This window comes from Mustela putorius, unplaced genomic scaffold (genome assembly GCF_011764305.1).
Source record: "Mustela putorius furo isolate JIRA1106 unplaced genomic scaffold, ASM1176430v1.1 tig00000224_pilon_pilon_pilon, whole genome shotgun sequence".
Classification (NCBI taxonomy): Eukaryota; Metazoa; Chordata; class Mammalia; order Carnivora; family Mustelidae; genus Mustela; species Mustela putorius.
This window is the reverse complement of record NW_025421321.1, coordinates 8,748,627-8,770,360: the sequence shown is the minus strand read 5'-3', so window position 1 is coordinate 8,770,360 and position 21,734 is coordinate 8,748,627. Positions and strand designations below refer to the sequence as shown.

The window sequence follows — 21,734 nt, the reverse complement described above, 5'->3', positions numbered from 1 at the left end:
GTGGTTTTCTTAACTTTTTTTTCCTCTAGTCTACTTTATTTAAGAATACAGTGTATGCTACACATAACATTTAGAATATGTGTTAATCCACTGTTCATGTAATCAGTAAGGTTTCTTGTCAAGAGTAGGCTATTAGGAGTTCAGTTTCAGGGGAGTCAAAAGTCATATGCGATTTTCAAGAGTGCAAGAGAGCCAGTGGCCCTAATGCCTGAGTTGGTCAAGGGTCACCTCTGTGTATGTTTACATACAATATTATGGTTTTCGGTGTTTCCTCCAAATTTTGAGCAATATGCCTCATGTTCCTTTAACCTGAATAATTCAATGTTCCATTTGCTATCAACAAGGGGAGATGGAGAGGAGAAGGGAGTTGAGGGAAATTGGAAGGGGAGGTGAACCATGAGAGACTATGGACTCTGAAAAACAATCTGAGGGTTTTGAAGGGGCGGGAGGTGGGAGGTTGGGGTGCCAAGTGGTGGGTATTAGAGAGGGCACGGATTGCATGGAGCACTGGGTGTGGTGCAAAAACAATGAATACTGTTACGGTGAAAAGAAATAAAAAATTAAAAAAAAACAAGGATATTCTCTTATAGAATCACAGAAGAGTTAGCCTACTCCAGAAATTCAACCACCACGTGATATTTTTATCTAATTCCCCATTCATATGCTAATTTTTGTCCATTGTCTCGATTTTTCTTTATACATTTTTTTTTTCTTTCCGGGGGAGGGTCCCATCCAGCCTCCTGAATTGCATTTGGCTGTCATACCTTTTCAGTCTCTTTTTATCTGGAATAGTTCCTCAGTCTGTTCTTCATGACGTTGACATTTTTAAAGGAGTACTTGTAATTATTTTATATACTAGCCCTCGATTTGGGTTTGTCAGATATTTCTTCAGACGTAGGTTGAGGTTGAGCCTTCTGGACTAGAATACCATGTAAGTGGTTTGTGTTCTCTGCAGACAATGCACCCCAAGGCTTGTGGTATCCATTTGCCCCTCACTGGTGCTGTTCAGCCTGATCCCTTGGCCAAGTTGTGGTCCAGCGTTTCTGCAACAGAAACATTTTTTTTTTCAACTTTTGTAATTAGTGATTTGTGAGCCGCAGCCTGCCTGGGCTGGGGCAGAGCCTTTACTAAGTGTCTTTTCTTTCTTTTTTTAAAGATTTTATTTATTTATTTATTTGACAGATAGAGATCACAAGTGAGCAGAGAGGCAGGCAGAGGAGAGAGAGGAGGAAGGAGGCTCTCTGCTGAGCAGAAAACCCACCAAGCAGAGAGCCCGATGTGGGGCTCAATCCCAGGACCCCGAGATCATGACCTGAGCCGAAGGCAGAGGTTTTTTAACCCACTGAGGCACCCAGGCGCCCCTTTACTCAGTGTCTTGATGATGATTTGGCAAGATGTGAAGGTGAACACCTTTGGATGATCTGGTGGTTATTTGAGTTCATGAGGTTTCCAATTTACCCTTTTCCTACAGCGGCACAGACACCTGTCACAGAATACACGTTAACCTCACTGTGTTAAGAAAAGACTGGTGTGGTATTTCTGGAAATGGCCAGCTGATTTTATCAGATGAGTACAAACAAATACAAATACTTCACGAAGGAAGGGACAACAGCCTTACCTGTCATCTGAACTTCCCACAGAGTTGTGTTTTGGATTCACTGAAGTGGTATAAGGTAAAAAACCAAATAGTTTTCCTTTTGATATTTTTCTTTTTCTTTAAAACTTACCTGCTTTTTAGTTGAAGTTGGCTCTTTTCGGGCAGTATTAGTGAAGAGGTTTGTGTACCTGAGACAGATTTGTTTGCCAGTGGTTACTGATAATTTTACCCTTTAATTATTGTTTTTAAAATTAATAGTTATTACAGCTTTATAATATTTTGTCACTTGGATTCACCGTCTCCCTACAATAATCATTTTCAGGCTACTTCCAGTATCCTTTTTTTTCCCCCCCTGAACAGATTAATTAATTTCTTAGAATGCAAACGACATGCCTGTGATTCAGTAATCCCAAAGTATAAAAAGTCGCCCCTGGCAAGTGTCCTTCCCACTCCTGAGCTATATTTGCCCTGAGCCCATCACACCTTTCCTAACCTGTGGCTGCCATTGGTAGGGACTTGCCTTCTCTGCATTATCTCTGCATAATGCTATACAAGCAAATGAAACCATACCCTTGTCCTTCCATTTTTACGCAAACAGGGAATCCTAAACTCACCTTTCTACGCCATCCAGCACTCTCTTTTCTTGGCTGTCCTGGCAGATGATAATGTCTAAGACATAATCCTAGACACAGAGGGGCACTGGCTGCTTATTTAAGATGGGATTAGTTTTCCTGTAACTCTGCCTGTCGGCACTTGCCGGTCCAACCATCTGGGTCATGAGTTTTCTCTGTGGAAAGCTTTTTAGCTGCTGATTCAGATTCTTTAATGGAGATAGCCTTATGCCAGTTTCTTATTTCTTCCTGAAGATATTTTTGTAAGATTCCTTTTTTTGTAGGAAATCACTCATTTCCTTAAATATTTCAGATACTCGTATTGGTAAACAACTGCTTGTCATCTTTGCTCTTTTCGTGTCTAAATTCTGTGGTGAGGTTCTTCTTCTTCTTTTTTTTTTTAAGATTTTATTTATTTATTTGACAGACAGAGATCACAAGTAAGCAGAGAGGCAGGCAGAGAGAGGGGGAAGCAGGCTCCCTGCCAAGCAAAGAGCCCGATGTGGGGCTCAATCCCAGGACCCTGGGATCATGACCTGACCGAAGGCAGAGGTTTAACCCACTGAGCCACACAGGCTCCCTGAGGTTCTTCTTTTAATCCCTGTTATGATGTATTTCTCTCTCACTCTTCACTTGACTAGTCTCATAAGAGAGTTGTCCGTTCTATTATTTTTTTTCCCAAAGAATCAAGTTTGGCCTTGTTCATCCTTTCTATTATATGCTTCATGTTCATTTATTTTGTTTCTACTTTTCTGTCTCATGAGGACCGTGGCAATGAATGTCCTTATTCCGTTTTTTTTTTTTTTTTTTTTTTAAGATTTATTTATTTGAGAGAGAGAGAGAGAGTGCATATGTGTGCATGCATGGGGAGAGGGGCAGAAGGTGAGAAGAAGAATCCTCAAACAGCCTCCTTGCTCAGTATGGAGCCCAAATGGGGCTTAACCCCAGGACCACGAGATCATGACCTGAGCCAAAATGAGTCGGCTGCTGTTTAACTGAGCAGCTCAGGTGCCGCTTATCCCTCTCTTTTAACCCACGTTTGCCAGTGTGTGAATTTTTTAGGCTACATGCTGATTAGCTTTATAACTGTTACGTTGTAGAGTATGTATATGAATAAGGTATTCAGTTTTATTGATGCTCTCAAGTTACTCTAAAAAATTTTATACTAGTTTTTATTCTCCTGTGCAATATTCTGGGCTCCCTAAAACCTCATGTGGGACTCTGTACTATAAGACATATTTTTTAAATCTGTCTGGTGGGTACAATTGTTACCTAATTGTTGTTTTAGTTTGCTTTTCCTTCATCATTAAGGAGGTGGACCAAATTTTTCATACGTTTGTTGACCGTTTGAATCCTCCTCTGAACTTCTGACTCCTATCTTTTGCCCTGTTAATTTATTTTTTCTTACCATTTCATTACTGACTTACAGGAGATTTTATGTATTTGTATATCCTGGGTACCAATGTTGGGAATGCATGAACAGTTTTCATTGAAGTATAGTGTATGTATAAAAAGGCATGAAGTATAATTGGACAAGCTCAATTGATTATCAGAATGTGAACACACTTTTTAGCTACTCCTTCCAACGATCAAGGTCAAGAATGAAACTACCACCCGCGCCTCGGAAGGCTCGCTTCTGCCATCTTCCATCCAAGTACTAACCAGGCCCGACCCTGCTTAGTCGCTTCTGCCATCTACCAAAAACTATGCCTCCCGAATTCCCTGACTTGTAATAGCATAGATTAGTTTTGCCAGCTTATGGACTTTATTGAAATTGAGTCCTATTGTATGAAGTCCTATTGTATGAGCCACTTGCTTGGCTCAGTAGTAAACTTGTGAGAATCATCCTTTGAAGTGAAGATTGGTTCAGTCATTTTTTAGAACCGTGATTTTAGTGGTTCAATGAAACCACATGGCCATTTCACATCCCAGCCGACAACTTGAGAATTGGATGGGGATGTTCTTCATTGTCAAGCCCTGACTCTAGCTTTTGTCCCCTACATGCATAGGTTTGTCAAAAGCACTGTCTTAGTCTGTCAGCCATCACCTTCAGAATAATTGGTGATAGTTCTGAACACCTACTATTCCATTAATGAAAAGTTCATCTTTATAGAGTTTAAAGCTACCCCCGTGCCTTTTCCACTTGCAAGGCTAATACCTGGTCCTTAGGTTTTAGCCTTAGTTCAGGAAGTTTCTGCTGACTAGATGGATGGATTCCAGGTTCTTTCTACCTCCAGTGTTTTTCATTTTGTGTATCAACTATTGGGCTAATGGAAAAATTACGCAGTTATTCATTTAATGTGTGTCAGCAAGTATAATCAACACTCTGCGTACTCTCTCTCATGATCCTCTTATTAACATTGGCTCTGACTACAATTTAATTATTTTTTCTAAGATTTTATTTATTTATTTGACAGAGAGAGAGATCACAAGTAGAGAGAGAGGCAGGCAGGGAGTTGGGGGAAGCAGGCTCCCCGCTGAACAGAGAGCCTGATGCAGGTCTTGATCCCAGGACCTTGAGATCATAACCTGAGCCAAAGGCAGAGGCTTAACCCACTGAACCACCCAGGTGCCCCTACAATTTAATTATTAACAATAATCCTGCTTCAGGGAGCTCCTGGCTGGCTCAGTTGGTGGAGCATGTGACTCTTGATCTCAGGGTTGTGATTTCAAGCCCCACATTGAGCATGAAGCCTATTTGGGAAAAAAAAAATCCCCTCACAGTATCTCTGTTCTGTTCAAAGGGTATTGGTTGCCAGGCCACAGTCCCCTCCATCTCAGTTGGCTCTGACTGTGATATTACCCATTTTCCAAGTCCTGCTTTAGCCTTCTCAGGATATGGTGAGTCTCAGTTCCTCTCTGTGGCTTCTGTAGACTCTTCCTGAAGCATCCTGTTTTCCACCTTACAGCCTTGCAACCATTACCTCCTGACACCAGCATCAGGACCCTCTTGACAATAGGACTCTTCTGAAATATTTTTCCTCCTGGCCTGGACCTGTCATGGTCAAAGATTTAAAAGCACTTGACATCTGTAGAGAGGTGGATTTTTAGGACTAACTTTGTTACTACCTCAACATTAAGATCAATGGATTTTTTTTATGTACTTTTTTGGGCTTGTCCTCTACTCATTGAATCAGATTATCCATGGGCGGGGTTCAGGGATTTTTATTTTTAAAATAATGCTCAGGGTCTTCTGGGTGACTCAGTCGATTGGGTGTCTGACTTTTGTTCTCAGCTCAGGCCATGGTTGATGGGACAAAATAACTCTTAAGTTACCAGGGCTACATTTTAATATGATTAAATGTTTGTACACCTTGAAAGAAAGAATGAGTTGATCGGAGGGGGACTGGTCAATAATGGAACATAGAAAGGGAGGCCCGGGGATTGCTCCTATCCAAGTTCTCTCCAGAGAAGAAGTTGTCATCGTCCGAGGACCCAGTGCTGTTTGTTTGTCCCTACTCTCAAGAAGGGGGCACCACGTTATTGGAATCTGATGCCTTCACCCATCTGACTCTCGCTGGTAATTCCCATTTTACTTGGTAAGCAGTTGCCCAATTATAACTGGGTTTCCCAAATGAAGAATAATGTGAGACTTCTAGAAATTCGTATTGTAAATAAACAAATGCTCATTCTGGCATGATTGAGTTTCCCTTTTGTGAAGAATGGGCTCTGATGCTGAGCTAGCTACAGCTGACTCAGGGACAAGACAGCTGGGCACGTGGGCAGTTAAATCTTCACCCGGGTTGTAAGTTGGTCCTCTACAGTAGGATTGTGAGCTTTCTAAGGACAGTGACTACATTCACCTGACAGCGCTTCTCACAGCCTAGCAAAGAGCAGGAACCTGAATGCTTGAATGAGTACATGGACTCAGTAATCCAAAAACTTACTCTATAGAGCAGCACTTTCCAAAGAAAGGGGAAACGTTTTGAAAGAGTTTAGGAGGGGGTCTGTGAGACGGGAGAAGCCTGAGAATGTGAGCTTGTGACAGTGTCCTGCCGGTGGACAGGGAGGCCTGCCCTGGGGGTGGTTGCCAAGGATGACAAGTGAGAAAGGCATACCTGAGACCAACCAGGCCTCGGGCTGGTTTGGTGTAAGGTTGTTCTAGTTGATGTTATGGCAGCATCGGTGATGTAATGAGTTAGGTGACGTCTGCCCATAAGCCTAGCCAGCATACTGTGACTGTTGTTCAGGCCTCCAAGCAGAATGTTCTCGAAGAATTATTTTGGACCTCTGTTAAGTCCAACCTGATAGGTGGAGAAGGTGTATTTGGGCCTGGAACACAGTGGAAGAGCTCATTAATCACCTGGGCTTGCAGTCTCGGTATAGGGGCTTGATGTCATGAGATAGTGCTTTACTGGGAGCTATGGGCCCCTGTGGGCGGAGGGCATTCCTGCCTGTTCACACCCTCCTACTTTGCTCCTCTGTGGGCCTACACAATCCTCCTCCACGTGGTCTGCCTTCTAGTTCCAGTAGGCCTCTTTCCTCTCAACTTCCATTAGACTTTATATTGACAGCGTGCACAATAGCCTCTAACATACTCGTCATATATGTAGATATCTATCAATCTACCAATTGATACCTATAGGTATAGATATCATTTTCAGTTAGAGTATAAATTACCTGAGGTCTAGAGATCACATGTTCCTTGCCTCTCCCCATGTTCATAGGGTGCTGTTAACCAGAAATGTAACAATGTAACTGATACACCAAAATACTCTTTGATTTAATTTGTGTGTGTGTGTATGTATATATATATATATATATATATATATTTGTATTTAGGACTGTGAAGAGATTAAAGGAGAACGGTTTATTTCCTGGGAAATGAAGCTTTCAGTGAGCAATGTTTCGGCAGAGGATGGAGGGAGCTATGCATGTCAAGCCCGACTGACACACACAGGGAGACAGTACACTGTTTTAAACAGCATCACCGTGAATATCGGTAAGTAAGCTCGTAGCCATTGCCTTGGCTTCCTCTTGGCTTTGCATGAGATGGCTGGCTTTTGGGCAGCAGTGATTCTTTTTTTTTTTTTTTTTTTAAGATTTTATTTATTTTTTTGACAGAGATCACAAGTAGGTAGAGAAGCAGGCCCCCCCGCCAAGCAGAGAGGCCGATGCGGGGCTCGATCATGACCTGAGCTGGAGGCAGAGGCTTTAATCCACTGAGCCAGTCAGGCGCCCCCTTTGGGCAGTAATTTAGTGGCTCTCTACTAAGTGCCTAATAAGGCCAGGTCCTGTGGTTTGTGGAGAGAGCATGAAAAGGAGGAAGCACCCATGACCACCGCTCTGACTGAGCTTTGAAGTCTGAGCAGGGAAGGGAGGCAGAGATAAGTCAGATAGTCTGCTAGTGGGATGTGTGATTACCAAAGAGATGAATGCCATGAGCGAGTGGTAAGTATGAGATCGAACAGACAAGGACCTGTTGAGAAGACTGAGGGTCAGGGAAAGCTTCTTGATAATAGTGGTGCTGACAGGACACATTAACTGAGTGACGGAGTGGGAAAGATTTTTCCCGACTGAGGGAGCCCTTTAGCAAAACGGACCATGGTATGTGTGAATAACGGGAAATAGGCAGGTGGACAGGAGCAACGTTGAGTTGGGGAGGTCATGCAAGGTCATGAGGGTAGAGAAGTAATCAGCAAATGGGGAAGGGAATAAGTGGAGAGAAACAAAGGGCTGGGAAGTCAGTATGAGGGAAGACAGTCTCACAGTGGGGTGAAGGAATGGGAGAACCCAAGAACAAAAGAGGACCAGATTTAAAGACTATGGAAGAGCAGGGATGGAGGTTGGAGCAGTGGGACCAAACATAAAACATTAGGATCATTCTCTCTCCCTAACTGGTACCTAGACCAGAGCTTGGCTTAGAGCCACTGCTTATAAACTGTAATTGGATTATTAGGTAGTAAGATTTGATTACACAATCTCATCAGTTTACCTTCATATCAAATATAGAATGGTGAAGCGAAATCTCCTGGGAGCCGCGGTTTTAGGGTTTTTGCTCAGCAATTTAATTTCTGGTTTTAAAATATGCATTTATGAGGCAGTAGCTTATCATGTCAGGAGTTTTGTTCTTTCCTTGGCTCATGTTTAGGTAAGACCTGCTCAGTGCCACGTTTTCTTTACACTATAACTGGATAAATAGTTGGAAATGTATCATACATGATTCTAATGCAATTTCATGTGCATATGATTTTTTAGCAGAAACAAATGGATATGCAGGAAGAATTCCTAAAATCATTTATCCAAAAAACAATTCAATTGAAGTACAACTAGGTGAGTAAAATTATTGAAGCCATTGAAATCACTAAGGGCAGATTAATATATATGTTTAAAATAAAACCAGTTAAATTTCATTGAATGTTCTGAAACTTGATGAAGCATTTTAAAAATTCACGTCAAAAAATGTTGGAAAAATTTAGCAGGAAAATAATTGAATAGAAAAATAAAGAGAGATCTTTTCTAGTAAATGGTAAAGTATGTTTAATTATAAAGCAACAATATGTAAATACTGGTATTTGTATACAAATAGAAAGATTAAAGCAACATAATGGAAAACAATAAACATATCCTAGAATATACAACAACTTAGTAAAGGAGATTTGTGGCATTTAAAAATATGTAGGGAAGGAGAGACATAGTGTATGTGTAGTGTGAGTGTAACTTTTAAAGATTTTATTTATTTATTTGACAGAGAGAGATCACAAGTAGGCAGAGAGGCAGGCAGAAAGAAAGAGAAGGGAGCAGGCTCCCTGCTGAGCAGAGAGCCCGATGCGGGACTCGATCCCAGGACCCTGAGATCATGACCTGAGCCGAAGCCAGTGGCTCAAACCACTGAGCCACCCATATGTAGTTCATATGTAGTTCATTCTTTACCTCAGACATAAAAATACATTTTGATGAATTAAAAAACTACATATAAAAATATACTCACAGAAGTACCATTTAAAACTGAGATAAATTTATACCTAACCTCAGAATGATGTACTTTCTATGCATAAAATCAGTGGAAGAAATCACAGAATATTAAAAATTATACTCACATAGAAACTGTAAATGTCTGTATATAGTAAAAATGATAAAGTTAAAATGTGAATGACAAATTAAGAGAGAATGTTTGGGACAGAGACATCACAAAACAGGTAATACCATTTCTGTACAAAAATATCAACAAATCAAGGACTAAGAATAATCCAAATGAGGTAAATGAATAATTCACAGAAGGAAAAAAAGAAGACTAACAGAGTATGAAAATGCATTCATCTGAAATAAAAGAAATGGACATGAAAACAATGATATGTATCTTAGAAATTGGTAAGGATTAAAACATGTAAATACCAAATATTAGCAAGTATAACATAAAGGGTGTTCTAATACATTACCAGCCACAAATATAAGTGATCCCTTTAAAACATTTGTGTTTAAAGCTCCTCAATGGTTTTCCATCTCACCCAAAATAAAATTCAAAAGTCCCTGCATTCCCAACATGGCCCTCCACGGTTGACTTCCCCTTGCCAGTCCTCACACTGATAAGTTCACACTTGATTGCCCTGATATAACTGCGGTTCCTTGAATATCTCAAGCACATCTCCACCTCAGGGACTTTGCATATGCATTTCCCTCTGCTTGAATTGCTCTTCCCCACACAGCTCCATGGTCCCTTCCTTCACTTCCATCGGGTCTCCAATGAATGTCATCTCACTTGACCACCACATTAAAACAGCACCCTTCAGGGGTGTTTGGGTGGCTCAGATGGTTAAGCGCCTGACTTCTGTTCAGGTCATGATCTTGGGGTCCTGGGATTGGGCCCCACATTAAGCTGAGTGGGGAACCTACTTCTCCCTCTGTCCCTCACTCTTTTCATGCTCTCTTTCTTGCTCTCTCTCAAAGAAATAGGTAACATCTTAAAAAACAAAAAACAAAGCACACCTCACTCACCATCATGCTCTATTTCCTGAGCTCTGTTTTCAGTAAAGTACTTATCACTACCCCACATATTTTGTCTTGGTATCTCTAATTCTATTTGAATGCTCCTTAGGAGCTGTCATTTTGTTTGTTTTTTTCCTTCCTATATCACTAGTGCTCAGAACAGTTTCTAGAACAAAGCAGATGCTCAAGAAATAGTTACAAAGTAGCTAAATAAATGAATGGACTGGTATCAGCTTTGTAGAAGGAAATGCCAATATGTGTTCAGAACCCTCACAGATAAGTCTTGACTCAGTATATTCTAGATGGTAAACCTCATACAACAGAAACAGATCCTCAGGGCCCCAGATAGAGACAGACAGATAGATAGAGAGATAGATATTGTGCTTACCATGTTTAAGGAAGGAAAAGACATGATCGCAACTTTCAAAAGACAACTGCAGACTTTTAAAAAATGACCATATCAGATTTGAAAAAGAACAAATCATATATCAGAATTGATAAATATAATAACCAAAACCAAAAACTCAATAAAGGATTTAAGATTTTATTTATTTATTTGTCAGAGAGAGAGAGAGAGAGAGAGAGTGCACAGACAGAGGGAGAAGCAGGCTCCCTGCTGAGCAAGGAGCCAAATGTGGGACTGGATCCCAGAATGCTGGGATCATGACCTGAGCTGAAGACAGCTGCTTAACCAACTGAGCCACCCAGGTGTCCCTCAATAAAAGGTTTAGAAGCTTATGAGACACCTGAAAAAAGTTACTGAACAAAAATATAGGTCAGGAAAAAAATACCTAGGATTAAGCACAGAGAGACAGAAGACTAAGAAACACAGAGGTTAGAGAGAGAGAGGATACACAGAGCTAACATGTATGTAATTGCAATCCCCAAAGAAAGAGAAAAGAGAAAATGGGAGCAGAGACAGTATTATTCAGGTGATAATCTGAGAATATTCCAAACTGATAGACACATTAATTCAAAGATGCTGTAAGCTAAGGAGACTCAGCAGGACAAATAAAGGCAAACCTATACCTTGAAATACCAAAGTGAAACTGCAGAAAACCCAAAACAAAGGAAAAATATCTTAAAAGTTAGGAGAAGAGGAAAAAAAAACCCATCCTCTATGCGCAACAGTAAGCCCACTGTTTGAATTTTTTTTTTAAAGATTTTATTTATTTATTTGACAGAGAGAAATCACAAGTAGATGGAGAGACAGGCAGAGAGAGAGAGAGGGAAGCAGGCTCTCTGCCGAGCAGAGAGCCCGATGCGGGACCCGATCCCAGGACCCTGAGATCATGACCTGAGCCGAAGGCAACAGCTTAAACCACTGAGCCACCCAGGCGCCCCTTGAATTTTTGATGGAAAGAGTGGAGGTTGTCTGCTGAAAAAAAAAAGCGCTGCTAATTTTATAGTCCGTGAAAATATGACAAACTAAAAATGACAAAATTTGTTGCACAGTCTTACGCCAGATGAGCTACTACAGTATTCTTGAAGCAGGAGGAAATATTTCTAGATTGTGAATCAGCTATGGAGGAGGGAAGGAAGGAGCAAATGTTGGCAAAAATAAGTGAGTAAATCCAAATGAATCTTGACTCTATGAGGCAATGATGATGACTGTTCATGGAATTTAAAATATATATGGAATTAGAATTCACAACTGCATTTGCCTGTCTGTTGGGAAAAGGCTAAAAGCAATTGCATCCTAAGACTTTACATTCTCTTAGAAGAGGATAGAAATAATCAATAATGTCAGACTTTGATAAGTTCAAGGATTCTGTTTTAATATTTAGGGTAACCCTAAAATAATAATAATTTCAAAGATAGAGCATTATATGGAATAATTAAAAAATAATCAAGAGAAAGGTAAGAGGAAATCCAAAAGAAGGAGTCAAAAGACAGCAAGAGGGAAACGACAGATATAGGACAGATGCTACCAAAAAAAAAAAAAAATAATATATATATATAATATATATATATATATATATATTATATATATATATAAAAGATAGTTGATTTAAACGTACATCTGTCACCGATTTCAGGATGGACTAAACACTCCAAATAAAGATTGTCATACTGGATTTGAAAGAACAAATCAGAACTCTGGGCTGTTTACAAGATGCTGGAAGAGAAAAGAGTAGAAAATGATATATGGTATAAACACTAACCAAGATAATGTTGGTATAATTATATTAATATCAAAGTAGATCTGAAGGTAGAATCTACTATTAGAGGTGAACAGAGATCCTTCATAATGACTAAAAGTTCAATAATGAACCTGTAGATACATAATAGCATGGCCTTAAAAGTATGTGTTTGTGCATGTGTGTTTATACATGCAGAAAGACATAGCCAGTTTAGGATTAAGTCCACACTAATAATGGAATAATAATAATGACATTTGCAAGGTAGCTTCTGGTAGAACAAAGCAAGCAGCGCACCCTATCACAACAAAAAAAATGTGCCCAACAAATGGCCTAATGTTCATATCATAGAACTCCGAGCCCAGCTGCTACAGATTACATATTCTTTCTAAGCAAAATGAAATGTTTAAGAAAGGGAGGCCTGGGTGGCTCAGTTGGTTAAGCACCTGCCTTCAGTTCAGGTCATGATCCCAGGGTCCTGGGATGGAGCCTCACATGGGGTTCCCTGCTCTGTTCCTTCCTCTCCCTCTGCCAATGCCTCCAGCTTATGCTTCCTGTCTCTCAAATAAATTAATAAAATCTTTAAAAAGAAAAAAGACCATAATCCCACCCCCTTCTCCCAAACCCCGGATAAAAATATATGTTTATAAAAAATAAAAAAATTAAAAAAAAAGAAAAAAGAAATGTTTAATAAAATCAACTGTATATTGGACTGTAAAGCTAGACGTTATAGAAAGAAAGAATAAAAAAACTCTCTAGATAGCTTATGGACAGAAGTAGAAATCAGAATATATTTTGACAATGAATACTCATGAAAAGTTTACACCAAGACTGGTGGGATACAAAAATTTGATCAGATCACGCTTAATAGCCTGAATTAGGAAAGGAAGCTAGTCGAAATATCCATGAGATGCAAGCTCACCCCTGAAGACAGAAAAGGAGAAGCAAAATGAATCCAACAAAATGTGAGAAACAAGGGGAGCGGTAATCCCAGACAATAGTGTAATAGTAAATGAGCATACAACTGAGGGATTAACAGGAAAGAAGTTAGTTTTCTGAAAAGTGGAACATGATTGCTAAGCCCCTGAATGATTAAGAAAAGAGAGAAGGCACAATCTGAAGGAAAAAGAGACCATCACCATAGATCATATACACATGAGAAAGGTCATAAAAGAACACTCTGGAAAATCTAGTGCCAAACAATTTGAAAATCTAAAAAGAAATGGGCAGTTTCCATAAAAACCAGCACATAGGATCTGGCACAAAAAGATACAGATTTCAAAATTGGCATATGACTAGAAATAAAAAATCTTGTCTTGAACCAAATTCTAGATCCACCTGGCTTTACTGGTGAACTCTATGAAACATTTAATAAAGAACTCCAACAGATTTAAATAGTTTCTCAGAGTAGAAAAAGAAGAAACAGTTGTTAACTCATTTTATTAGGTCAGGAAAATTTTGACACTTGGATCCAACAAGGACATCGTTATAAAGGAAATTTCAGGCCAATCTCATTCATCAACACAGATGAAAAAATTTAAGCACATTTTTTTTTTTAATTTTCAGTGTAACAGAATTCATTGTTTATGTACCAAACCCAGTGCTCCATGCAATACGTGCCCTCCATAATACCCACCACATGGCACCGCCATTCTTTTTTGTTTTTTTTTAATTTTTTATAAACATATATTTTTATCCCCAGGGGTACAGGTCTGTGAATCACCAGATTTACACACTTCATAGCACTTACCAAAGCACATACCCTCCCCAATGTCCATAATCCCACCCCCTTCTCCCAAACCCCCTCCCCCCAGCAACCCTCAGTTTGTTTTGTGAGATTAAGAGTCACTTATAGTTTGTCTCCCTCCCAATCCCATCTTGTTTCATTTATTCTTCTCCTACCCACTTAAGCCCCCATGTTGCATCACCACTTCCTCATATCAGGGAGATCATATGATATTTGTCTTTCTCTGCTTGACTTATTTCGCTAAGCATGATACGCTCTAGTTCCATCCATGTTGTCGCAAATGGCAAGATTTCATTTCTTTTGATGGCTGCATAGTATTCCATTGTGTATATATACCACATCCTCTTGATCCATTCATCTGTTGATGGACATCTAGGTTCTTTCCATAGTTTGGCTATTGTGGACATTGCTGCTATAAACATTCGGGTCTGGCACCCCCATTCTTAGCAAATCTATTTTAGCAGCATACCCAAAGAGTGATACACTGTGGTTCAGTGGGTTTATGTGAAACAATGCTAACTTGCCTCATATTATGTAAGTCATCCTTTTTTATTTTACATAACAAACCAAAGGAGAAAAAATAATACACTTATAGATACTGAAAAGTCATTTAGAACACCTGAACTAGGAATTTATTATTTAAAAAGAAAACACTCTTCTAAAACTAGGAATGTAAGGGAATGCCCTTAATCTGATTTTTAAAAATCAATCTTTAGAAGCCTATAGAAGAAACAACACGCTCAAGACTGAACTATTAAACACATTTCCTTTGTTTTGAGGGTAAGCCAAACAGATTTTAGTTTTTGCTGAATTTGATAAGTTAATTATAATGTTGGTATGGAAAAGTAAAGACTGAATAATAGTCAAGACACTTTTAATGAAAACTAACTAGCTGAGGGATTTGTACCTCCCGATTTCAAGATTTAATAAAAAGCTACTGTGGTTTAGAGAGTATAGTTCTGATACAAGGTAGACAGTGGGTTAGAACTGAAGGCCCAGAAATAAATCTGCCATATTATGCCCTTGATTTTGGTGAGGCTGACACTGTACTAGGAGAGGTGTGATCTCTTCAACAAGTGGGACTTGACAATGGGACAAGATATGGAATAAAATAAAAACTTGACCCCTTTCTTACACTGTTTATAAAAATAATTTCAAGTGAGTTGTAGATCTAAGTATGGAAGTCAGAATGATGCATTTCTAGGAAAAAATCCTTCATGATTTGGGGTAAGGAAAGATTAAAAAAATAAAGACATATTAGTCAATTACTAGTCTTTTTTTTTTTTTTTAAAGATTTTATTTATTTATTTGACAGAGAGAGATCACAGGTAGGCAGAGAAGCAGACCGGGAGAGAGGAGGAAATAGGCTCCCCACTGAGCAGAGAGCCAGATGCAGGGCTCAATCTCAGGACCCTGAGATCACTACCTGAGCCAAAGTCAGAGGCTTTAACCCACTGTGCCACCCAGGCACCCCTCAATGCTAGTCTTGAGGTAGAATTTGACAAGTATGACTACAGCAAACATAGGAACTTACATTTATTGAAAGACAAGTCCACCTACCAGAAGGCGAAGCAGACCGCTGTGACAGTTTACAACAGAGGGCACCAACATGGCCAATGTAGGTCTAAAAACGTGGTGGAGCAGGTGCCATCTAGAGCAGCGCAAATTCAATCCAAGGTGTGAGGTCACGACACACACCGAGCTGGCGAAAATAAATAGACTGACAACACCACATACTGCTGAGTCCTCCCTCTTACACGTGCTCGTCTACACTGCTGGTGGGAGCGTAAATCGGTGCAGCCGCGCTGGAAAACGATGTGGCATCTCTTTTAAAGTCGAAGATACGCATCACCTACGATCTACTGATTTTGCCAGTAGATGGGCATGTGTACCGTCACAGACACAGGCGTGTATACAGGACAGGTGTGTACTGGGGCCCCAGGAGGTGTGCAGTGGGGAGCTCACAGCAGTCTTCACACTGAGGCAAACACTACAGCGATGCAGGTGTGTGTGGAGCAGCAGGACAAGAAATAGAGACGCACTAGTGTATTCTCTTCACTGAGTGGAGTAGAGCTACATGCAACAGCACAGATGAGCATCATAAACAAAATGTGGGGCAACAGAAACTACAGTTCAAGTGTGAATGCGGAAGTGTTAGATAAAGTAGACAAGGGGCGGGCATGGGGAAGTCTTCTGGATTTCCGGCCAATCTACTGTTTCCTGATGGGGTCAAAGAGGTATGGATGAGTGCTTTGCATTTATGTCCTCTACTTTTTACTCTACATGGGTTGTAGTTCATGATTTAAAAAAACAAAAAAAAAAACTTAATTCCACCTAGAATAAAGAAACATAGATTGTGTAGAAATAATTTTTTTTTTTTAAGATTTTATTTATTTGACAGAGAGAGATCACAAGTAGGCAGAGGCAGGCAGAGAGAGAGGAAGTGAAGCAGGCTCCCCACCAAGGAAAGAGCCCGATGTGGGACTCGATCCCAGGACTCTGGGATCATGACCTGAGCTGAAAGCAGAGGCTTTAAACCACTGAGCCACCCAGGCGCCCCAGAAATAATTTTTTGTGTAAATAGATGGAAGGCATTAGGCTCAGGGAGCAAAACAAAATAAAAATAGAAAACCAATAAATATAAAAATTAAATAAAAATATAAAACTATTAAATATAAGAATGCCTGGGTGGCTCAGTGGGTTAAAGCCTCTGCCTTCAGCTCAGGTCATGATCTCGGGGTCCTGGGATGGAGCCCCGCATCAGGCTCCTGCTTCCTCCTCTCTCTCTCTGCCTGCCTCTCTGCCTACTTGTGATCTCTATCTGTCAAATAAATAAATAAAATCTTTTAAAAAAACTATTAAATATAATTCGTGACTGTGTGTGATGGGGTCAAAGAGGGGTCACGATTGGGGAAGTTTCTTTCTCTCACATGTGACCTTTGGCCAGTCACCAGTTAATCTGAACTTCAGTGTTCTTATCTGTAAAGCCTCCTCTTTCCTGATCGTAGGAATGTTTGAAGGTGAGAAGACTGAAGGAGATGATGTGTGTGAAATACTTTGTAAAGTTCTTTGCTAAGTTTCCTAAGACTGGTGGTAGTGTCTGTGTCCCAAGCTGGTGATATTTGGCCACACATGGATATCTCTTTACAAAATAGACATTCTAGAAGTGTCCTTGTGCCTGTGATCTCTGTCTAGGGAGAGAATAAAGTAGAGGAACATTGACCTCCGGGGTGAATTTTTGATAACCAAATGATATTCAGGATATTGTTTAGGTGACCACTTTTTGGTAGGCTTTTCATGTAATATTTATGAATTTTTTTAATAGGCTCCCCTCTTATTGTGGACTGCAATATCACAGACACAAGGGATAATACAAATCTCCGGTGCTGGAGAGTGAATAACATGTTGGTGGATGATTATTATAATGAATCCAGACGCATCAGAGAAGGATTTGAGTGAGTGTTGTGTTTTTCTGGCTTCCCTAAAAGCCGCCAAGAATTTCCTCACTTAAGTTATTTTGTTGCGAGTACTACTTTTATAGATGCTCCTCAATGACTCCTCAACCCTCTTTGGCTTTGTCTCTCAAAGATCTCCTTAGTGCTGCGCAGGGCCGAGCTTCTGGTTCAGAGAAGTGTGAGGCCCACGTTATCAACCTTCTCACGTCCTAGTTAGACACATGAGGCAAAACATCAAGTATGGGCTTCACGCAACAAAATCAATTTCTCTCAGCTAGTCCTTAAAACCAGCCTCATTCTTATTTCGTTATATCATGACCCATGGATCCTCAAGGCTTCAGTAGCAAAGTGGGCAGCAGCACAGGGACTCTTGCGGGGGAAATAGGACTTAATCATGAACTAATTGTGTGGTAGAAACCCAATTTGTTGTGGTCTAATTGGGGTGGCATCAAGCAAGACTCACTAGTCCAAGGGATGGAAGAACTGGTGTTGGGCCCATGTAGAGTAGGTAAGTTAGCCTAAGTGGAGATGACCAGGGGAAGTCTCTGGAAGGCTGAGGATGCTGTCTGTCCCTGTCCAGAAGAAAATGCAAGTCCGGAATGGCCACCATCCATGCACCTCACCTAGCTAGTCCATGAAGCATTCTCAGGGTAACGTGATAGCCCAAAGTGTTCTCTGGAGAGAGAATTTTATTCTCTAGACTGAAGATGATATGCTATGCTGGGGAACTAGGACTCATGTATAAATGATTAGCTCCTTTCTTTTACAGGTCACACATTTTTTCCCAGAAAGATATATTTTACACAGTGAACATAACCTTCTTGGAAGTGAAAATGGAAGATTACGGCCATCCTTTTGTCTGTCATGCTGGAGTGTCCGCAGCATATTTTATTTTAAAACTCCCAGGTAATGGTTCTGAGGAATACACACTGTTCAGAGGGTTCAAAATGATGACAAGGAGACAAGTGTCTCCTTGTAGTAAAGCAATATTCAGTAGGGAAACTCAGCATTAATTTCTCGTTTGGCATTTGATGGTTTTGATCTCATTTCCAGAGCAGAGGGGAGGTCAGTGTTCCTGAAGGCAATGAGTGACCAACTCAAGAATATTGGGCTGTCACTCCTGTCTATTACCAGGGACTTTATGACTCTCATAAATATTGCACGACATGGTCTTCTTACTGTGACTATTGCAGTACCACGATCTCTGAAGTCTATACATTATAGCTTTCCAGACCTGGGTCCCCGCAAAGGGGAAGGTGGCATTGTTGTTCCAAGAGCTGGGGAAGGACAGAGAGAAGTGGAAGGATGGGAGGAAAGTGTGGATCCATCTAAGAGTTAGAAGCTAGAGGCTCAAACATGTGGTCAGGATCAGATCAGGGAAGATCCACTTGACTGTGCTGCGACTTAATCAATGGATTGCTATTTCGGTTGACCCAGAATGCATTTTAGTTATTGTGCTTTATCGTGACATTTATTTAAAGACATATAGTAGTGCATGGGGTGTCTTTGATCTCAAACTGTTTGCAACATGGTGTGACCTAGGGCAGGTCGTGATAAGCTCTTTAGGGAGTATTTAAAAAAAAAAAATGATTGTGCTCTTTGAACACATTTGAACACAAGAAAAGAGAATTTTCCCTTCTACCCCCCGCCCCCCTATACACACATACATGCATACATACCTTGTGGAGACTAGAACACCAGGGAGGGACTGAAAAAGGAAGTGGTGTATGCGGTGGGTTCTAAGAATGGAGAGACTTTCTCTTCCTCTGTTCTTCTGTCCCTCTTCCTCTTTCCAAGTTCTCTCCTTCCCAGAGCCTCCTTCTGTGCCATCACTGGTCTTGGGTGGTGGCAAGGGAGAAAGCTGTGCTGTTCCTCTTCTGGGATGTGTAGGAAGGAGCCTGAGCCTGTTTGCAGAGACTTGACATTCCAGGAGAACCGGTTCTCCTTCTTGATCATCTCCCACCCACTGCTTTTGCCATAATTGCTCTGCCCTGTGTTTGCAAAGCAGAGCAGGGGTAGACACCCTTTCTGCCCTTTCCCAGACTGTGCCTTGCAAACAGGCCCCTGGTGCAGACCTTGTTGGCACAGGGAGGATAAGGGGGGAGTTTGGCTCTCGGCCAATCTCAGGGAGACAACAAAGGTTTTCAGGGGAGACAGCTGATGGCTCTTTATGTATGACAGACATCGTGCTGTCAATTTTGAGTGCCTGTGAAAGCAGTTATGACAGTGGAACAATCAGGATTGTGCCACAGAACCATCGGGGAAGGTCTTCCAATAAGCATGTTCAAGGCTGTACATCGGGAGAGTCTAGTAGTGTTGGCTAAGTGAGACCTGGCAGCGTGTGTGTTTTGAGAGCAGTCCTCATGCCCTCAAGCTCAGCTGTGGCCACCATGAGGAGCCAGGCTTCTGCAGAATTTCCCTCCCCAGGTTCTTAAGAGCATGTTTCCTTCCTGAAATTCACGGGCTCCACCAGATTATTCTACTCCCATGTACCTATTATATTTAACTGTAAGAAAACACTTAAGCAGAATCCTCATCGACCTCTAGTATGTGTCCATTTGGCATTTGTATTATCAATATTATTGGATTATTTATATCTTTATTTGCTGTCGTCTGTAGCTCCGAATGTTCAAGCTTACTTGATAGGAGGACTTTTCGCCTTGGTAGGGGCAACAGCGTCTGTCATGTACCTCTACAGCATTTTTAAGATCGACATTGTACTCTGGTATCGAAGCGCTTTCCATTCTCCCGGGAGCAAAGAAGGTAAGTGCGGGCAACCACAGCAGATTGCCTCCTCCTTGGCTTCCGCTCATTGTAAATACACTTCATTCTATTTTACTAGCTTGCCTTTATAATGTTGTTGGCAAATTGGGAGGAAGGGCTCTCCCTGGAATGTCTCATGCTTCAGGGAAACCATTGGTTCATGGCCACAGGCATTGTTCAGTCGAATGAGGCTTGCAGCCTGGTTGTGACAGAGCAAATCTTTGCTCAGGAGAAGCACATCAACTTCTGGGCCCCACTGTGACCATTTTGGAGAGCTCTCGTACCTACTGCTATTTTCCAAAGAGGACGGCTTCTCCTAGAGCGACAGAGGGCTTCCCACCCGCACTGCATCTTCAACGAAAGGGCGGGGTGGGGTGGGCGGGGCATGAGCAAAGTTGACATTATGGAGGGAGATGAGCTGCCTGTGGCAGGAGCTCTTTCTAGAAAGGTTTAAGTGGCTGACTCACAAGGCTGGGGAGAGCCCTGGGTTTGCATCTGGTTCTCCACTTAGTCCCATGTGATCTTAGGAAGTGTTGAATGTTCTTCTCTTTCTTGGCTATAGAATGAGAGAAAAAAAGAAGCAAGGAGGGAAGGAGAGAAAGGAGGAAGGAGGGGAGGAAGGAAGAAGGGGAAGGGAGGAAGTGGGGAGGGAGAGGAAATGTTCAGAGCCTGCCCTCACAGAGTGTCATAGGAATAACTGAGTTAACGTCCAGGAAGGCACTGAGCAAGGACCTGGGGCCCAGGGGGCACCTTGGAGTCCGAAGGCCAAAGCCAGCTGCCTCGGCCACTGCGCCCCAGGTTTCAGTCTGGTCTGTGGAGCTCCCGTCCTGCCAATCCATCTCAACACACAAATGCCTCGGTGTGATCCTGAAACTCTGAGGAACAGGTACTTCCCACCATTGTGGTGTTTTTTTCCTTTCTATTTGCATTTTATAAGTAGGCTTCAAGCTCAGCCTGGAGCCCAGTTCGGGACTTGAACTCATGACTCTGAAATCAAGATCTGAACTGAGATCAGGAGTCGGATTCTTAACTGACTAAACCGCCCAGGCACCCCCACCTCCAAAACTCTAACCCCGCAAAAGTGTGTTTTTAAAATTCTGTGCTATTTTCTTGTTGTCTCAGAATCGTTGTGATCTATTAAGGCCTTGGAAAAAAGTAATAGTCTGCTGTAATGTCCCCTGATTGGATGGGAAATTAACACATGGCGGAGAGACGTCCCTGTGCTTCACGTGCACAGAAATAGGTACATCTATGCCACTCAGGTCCAGAGACGAGCGATGAGGACTGGAGTGGGAATTCAGGGATATATAAAGCATATAAAGCATGCAGCACAAGTTGTTGCCCATCAGTTTGAGAAAACAGCTGTCCTAACTCAGACTTTATTCTAAGCTAAATTTCCGAATTCAAAACGGTTAGTCCTGGGGCAGTGTAGAAAGCAGCATGTTCTTTCTTGAGAGCCAAATCCAGTCAGGAAGACCTGACTGTGCCTGTCCA

The 21,734-nt window shown here is 41.3% G+C and overlaps 1 protein-coding gene across 2 annotated transcripts in view; it reads left to right on the top strand.

Annotated features, from left to right (window-relative positions):
- The window catches only part of IL1RL2 (interleukin 1 receptor like 2), a 38,047-nt gene that overhangs the window by 3,557 nt on the left and 12,756 nt on the right, over positions 1-21,734 (top strand). For both annotated transcript variants that reach the window (XM_045077631.1, XM_004753058.3), the window contains exons 4-9: positions 1,472-1,673; positions 6,991-7,150; positions 8,407-8,481; positions 17,348-17,477; positions 18,247-18,383; positions 20,097-20,240. In XM_045077631.1, the coding sequence (XP_044933566.1) occupies positions 1,472-1,673; positions 6,991-7,150; positions 8,407-8,481; positions 17,348-17,477; positions 18,247-18,383; positions 20,097-20,240 (848 nt within the window). The remainder of the gene's footprint in view (positions 1-1,471; positions 1,674-6,990; positions 7,151-8,406; positions 8,482-17,347; positions 17,478-18,246; positions 18,384-20,096; positions 20,241-21,734) is intronic.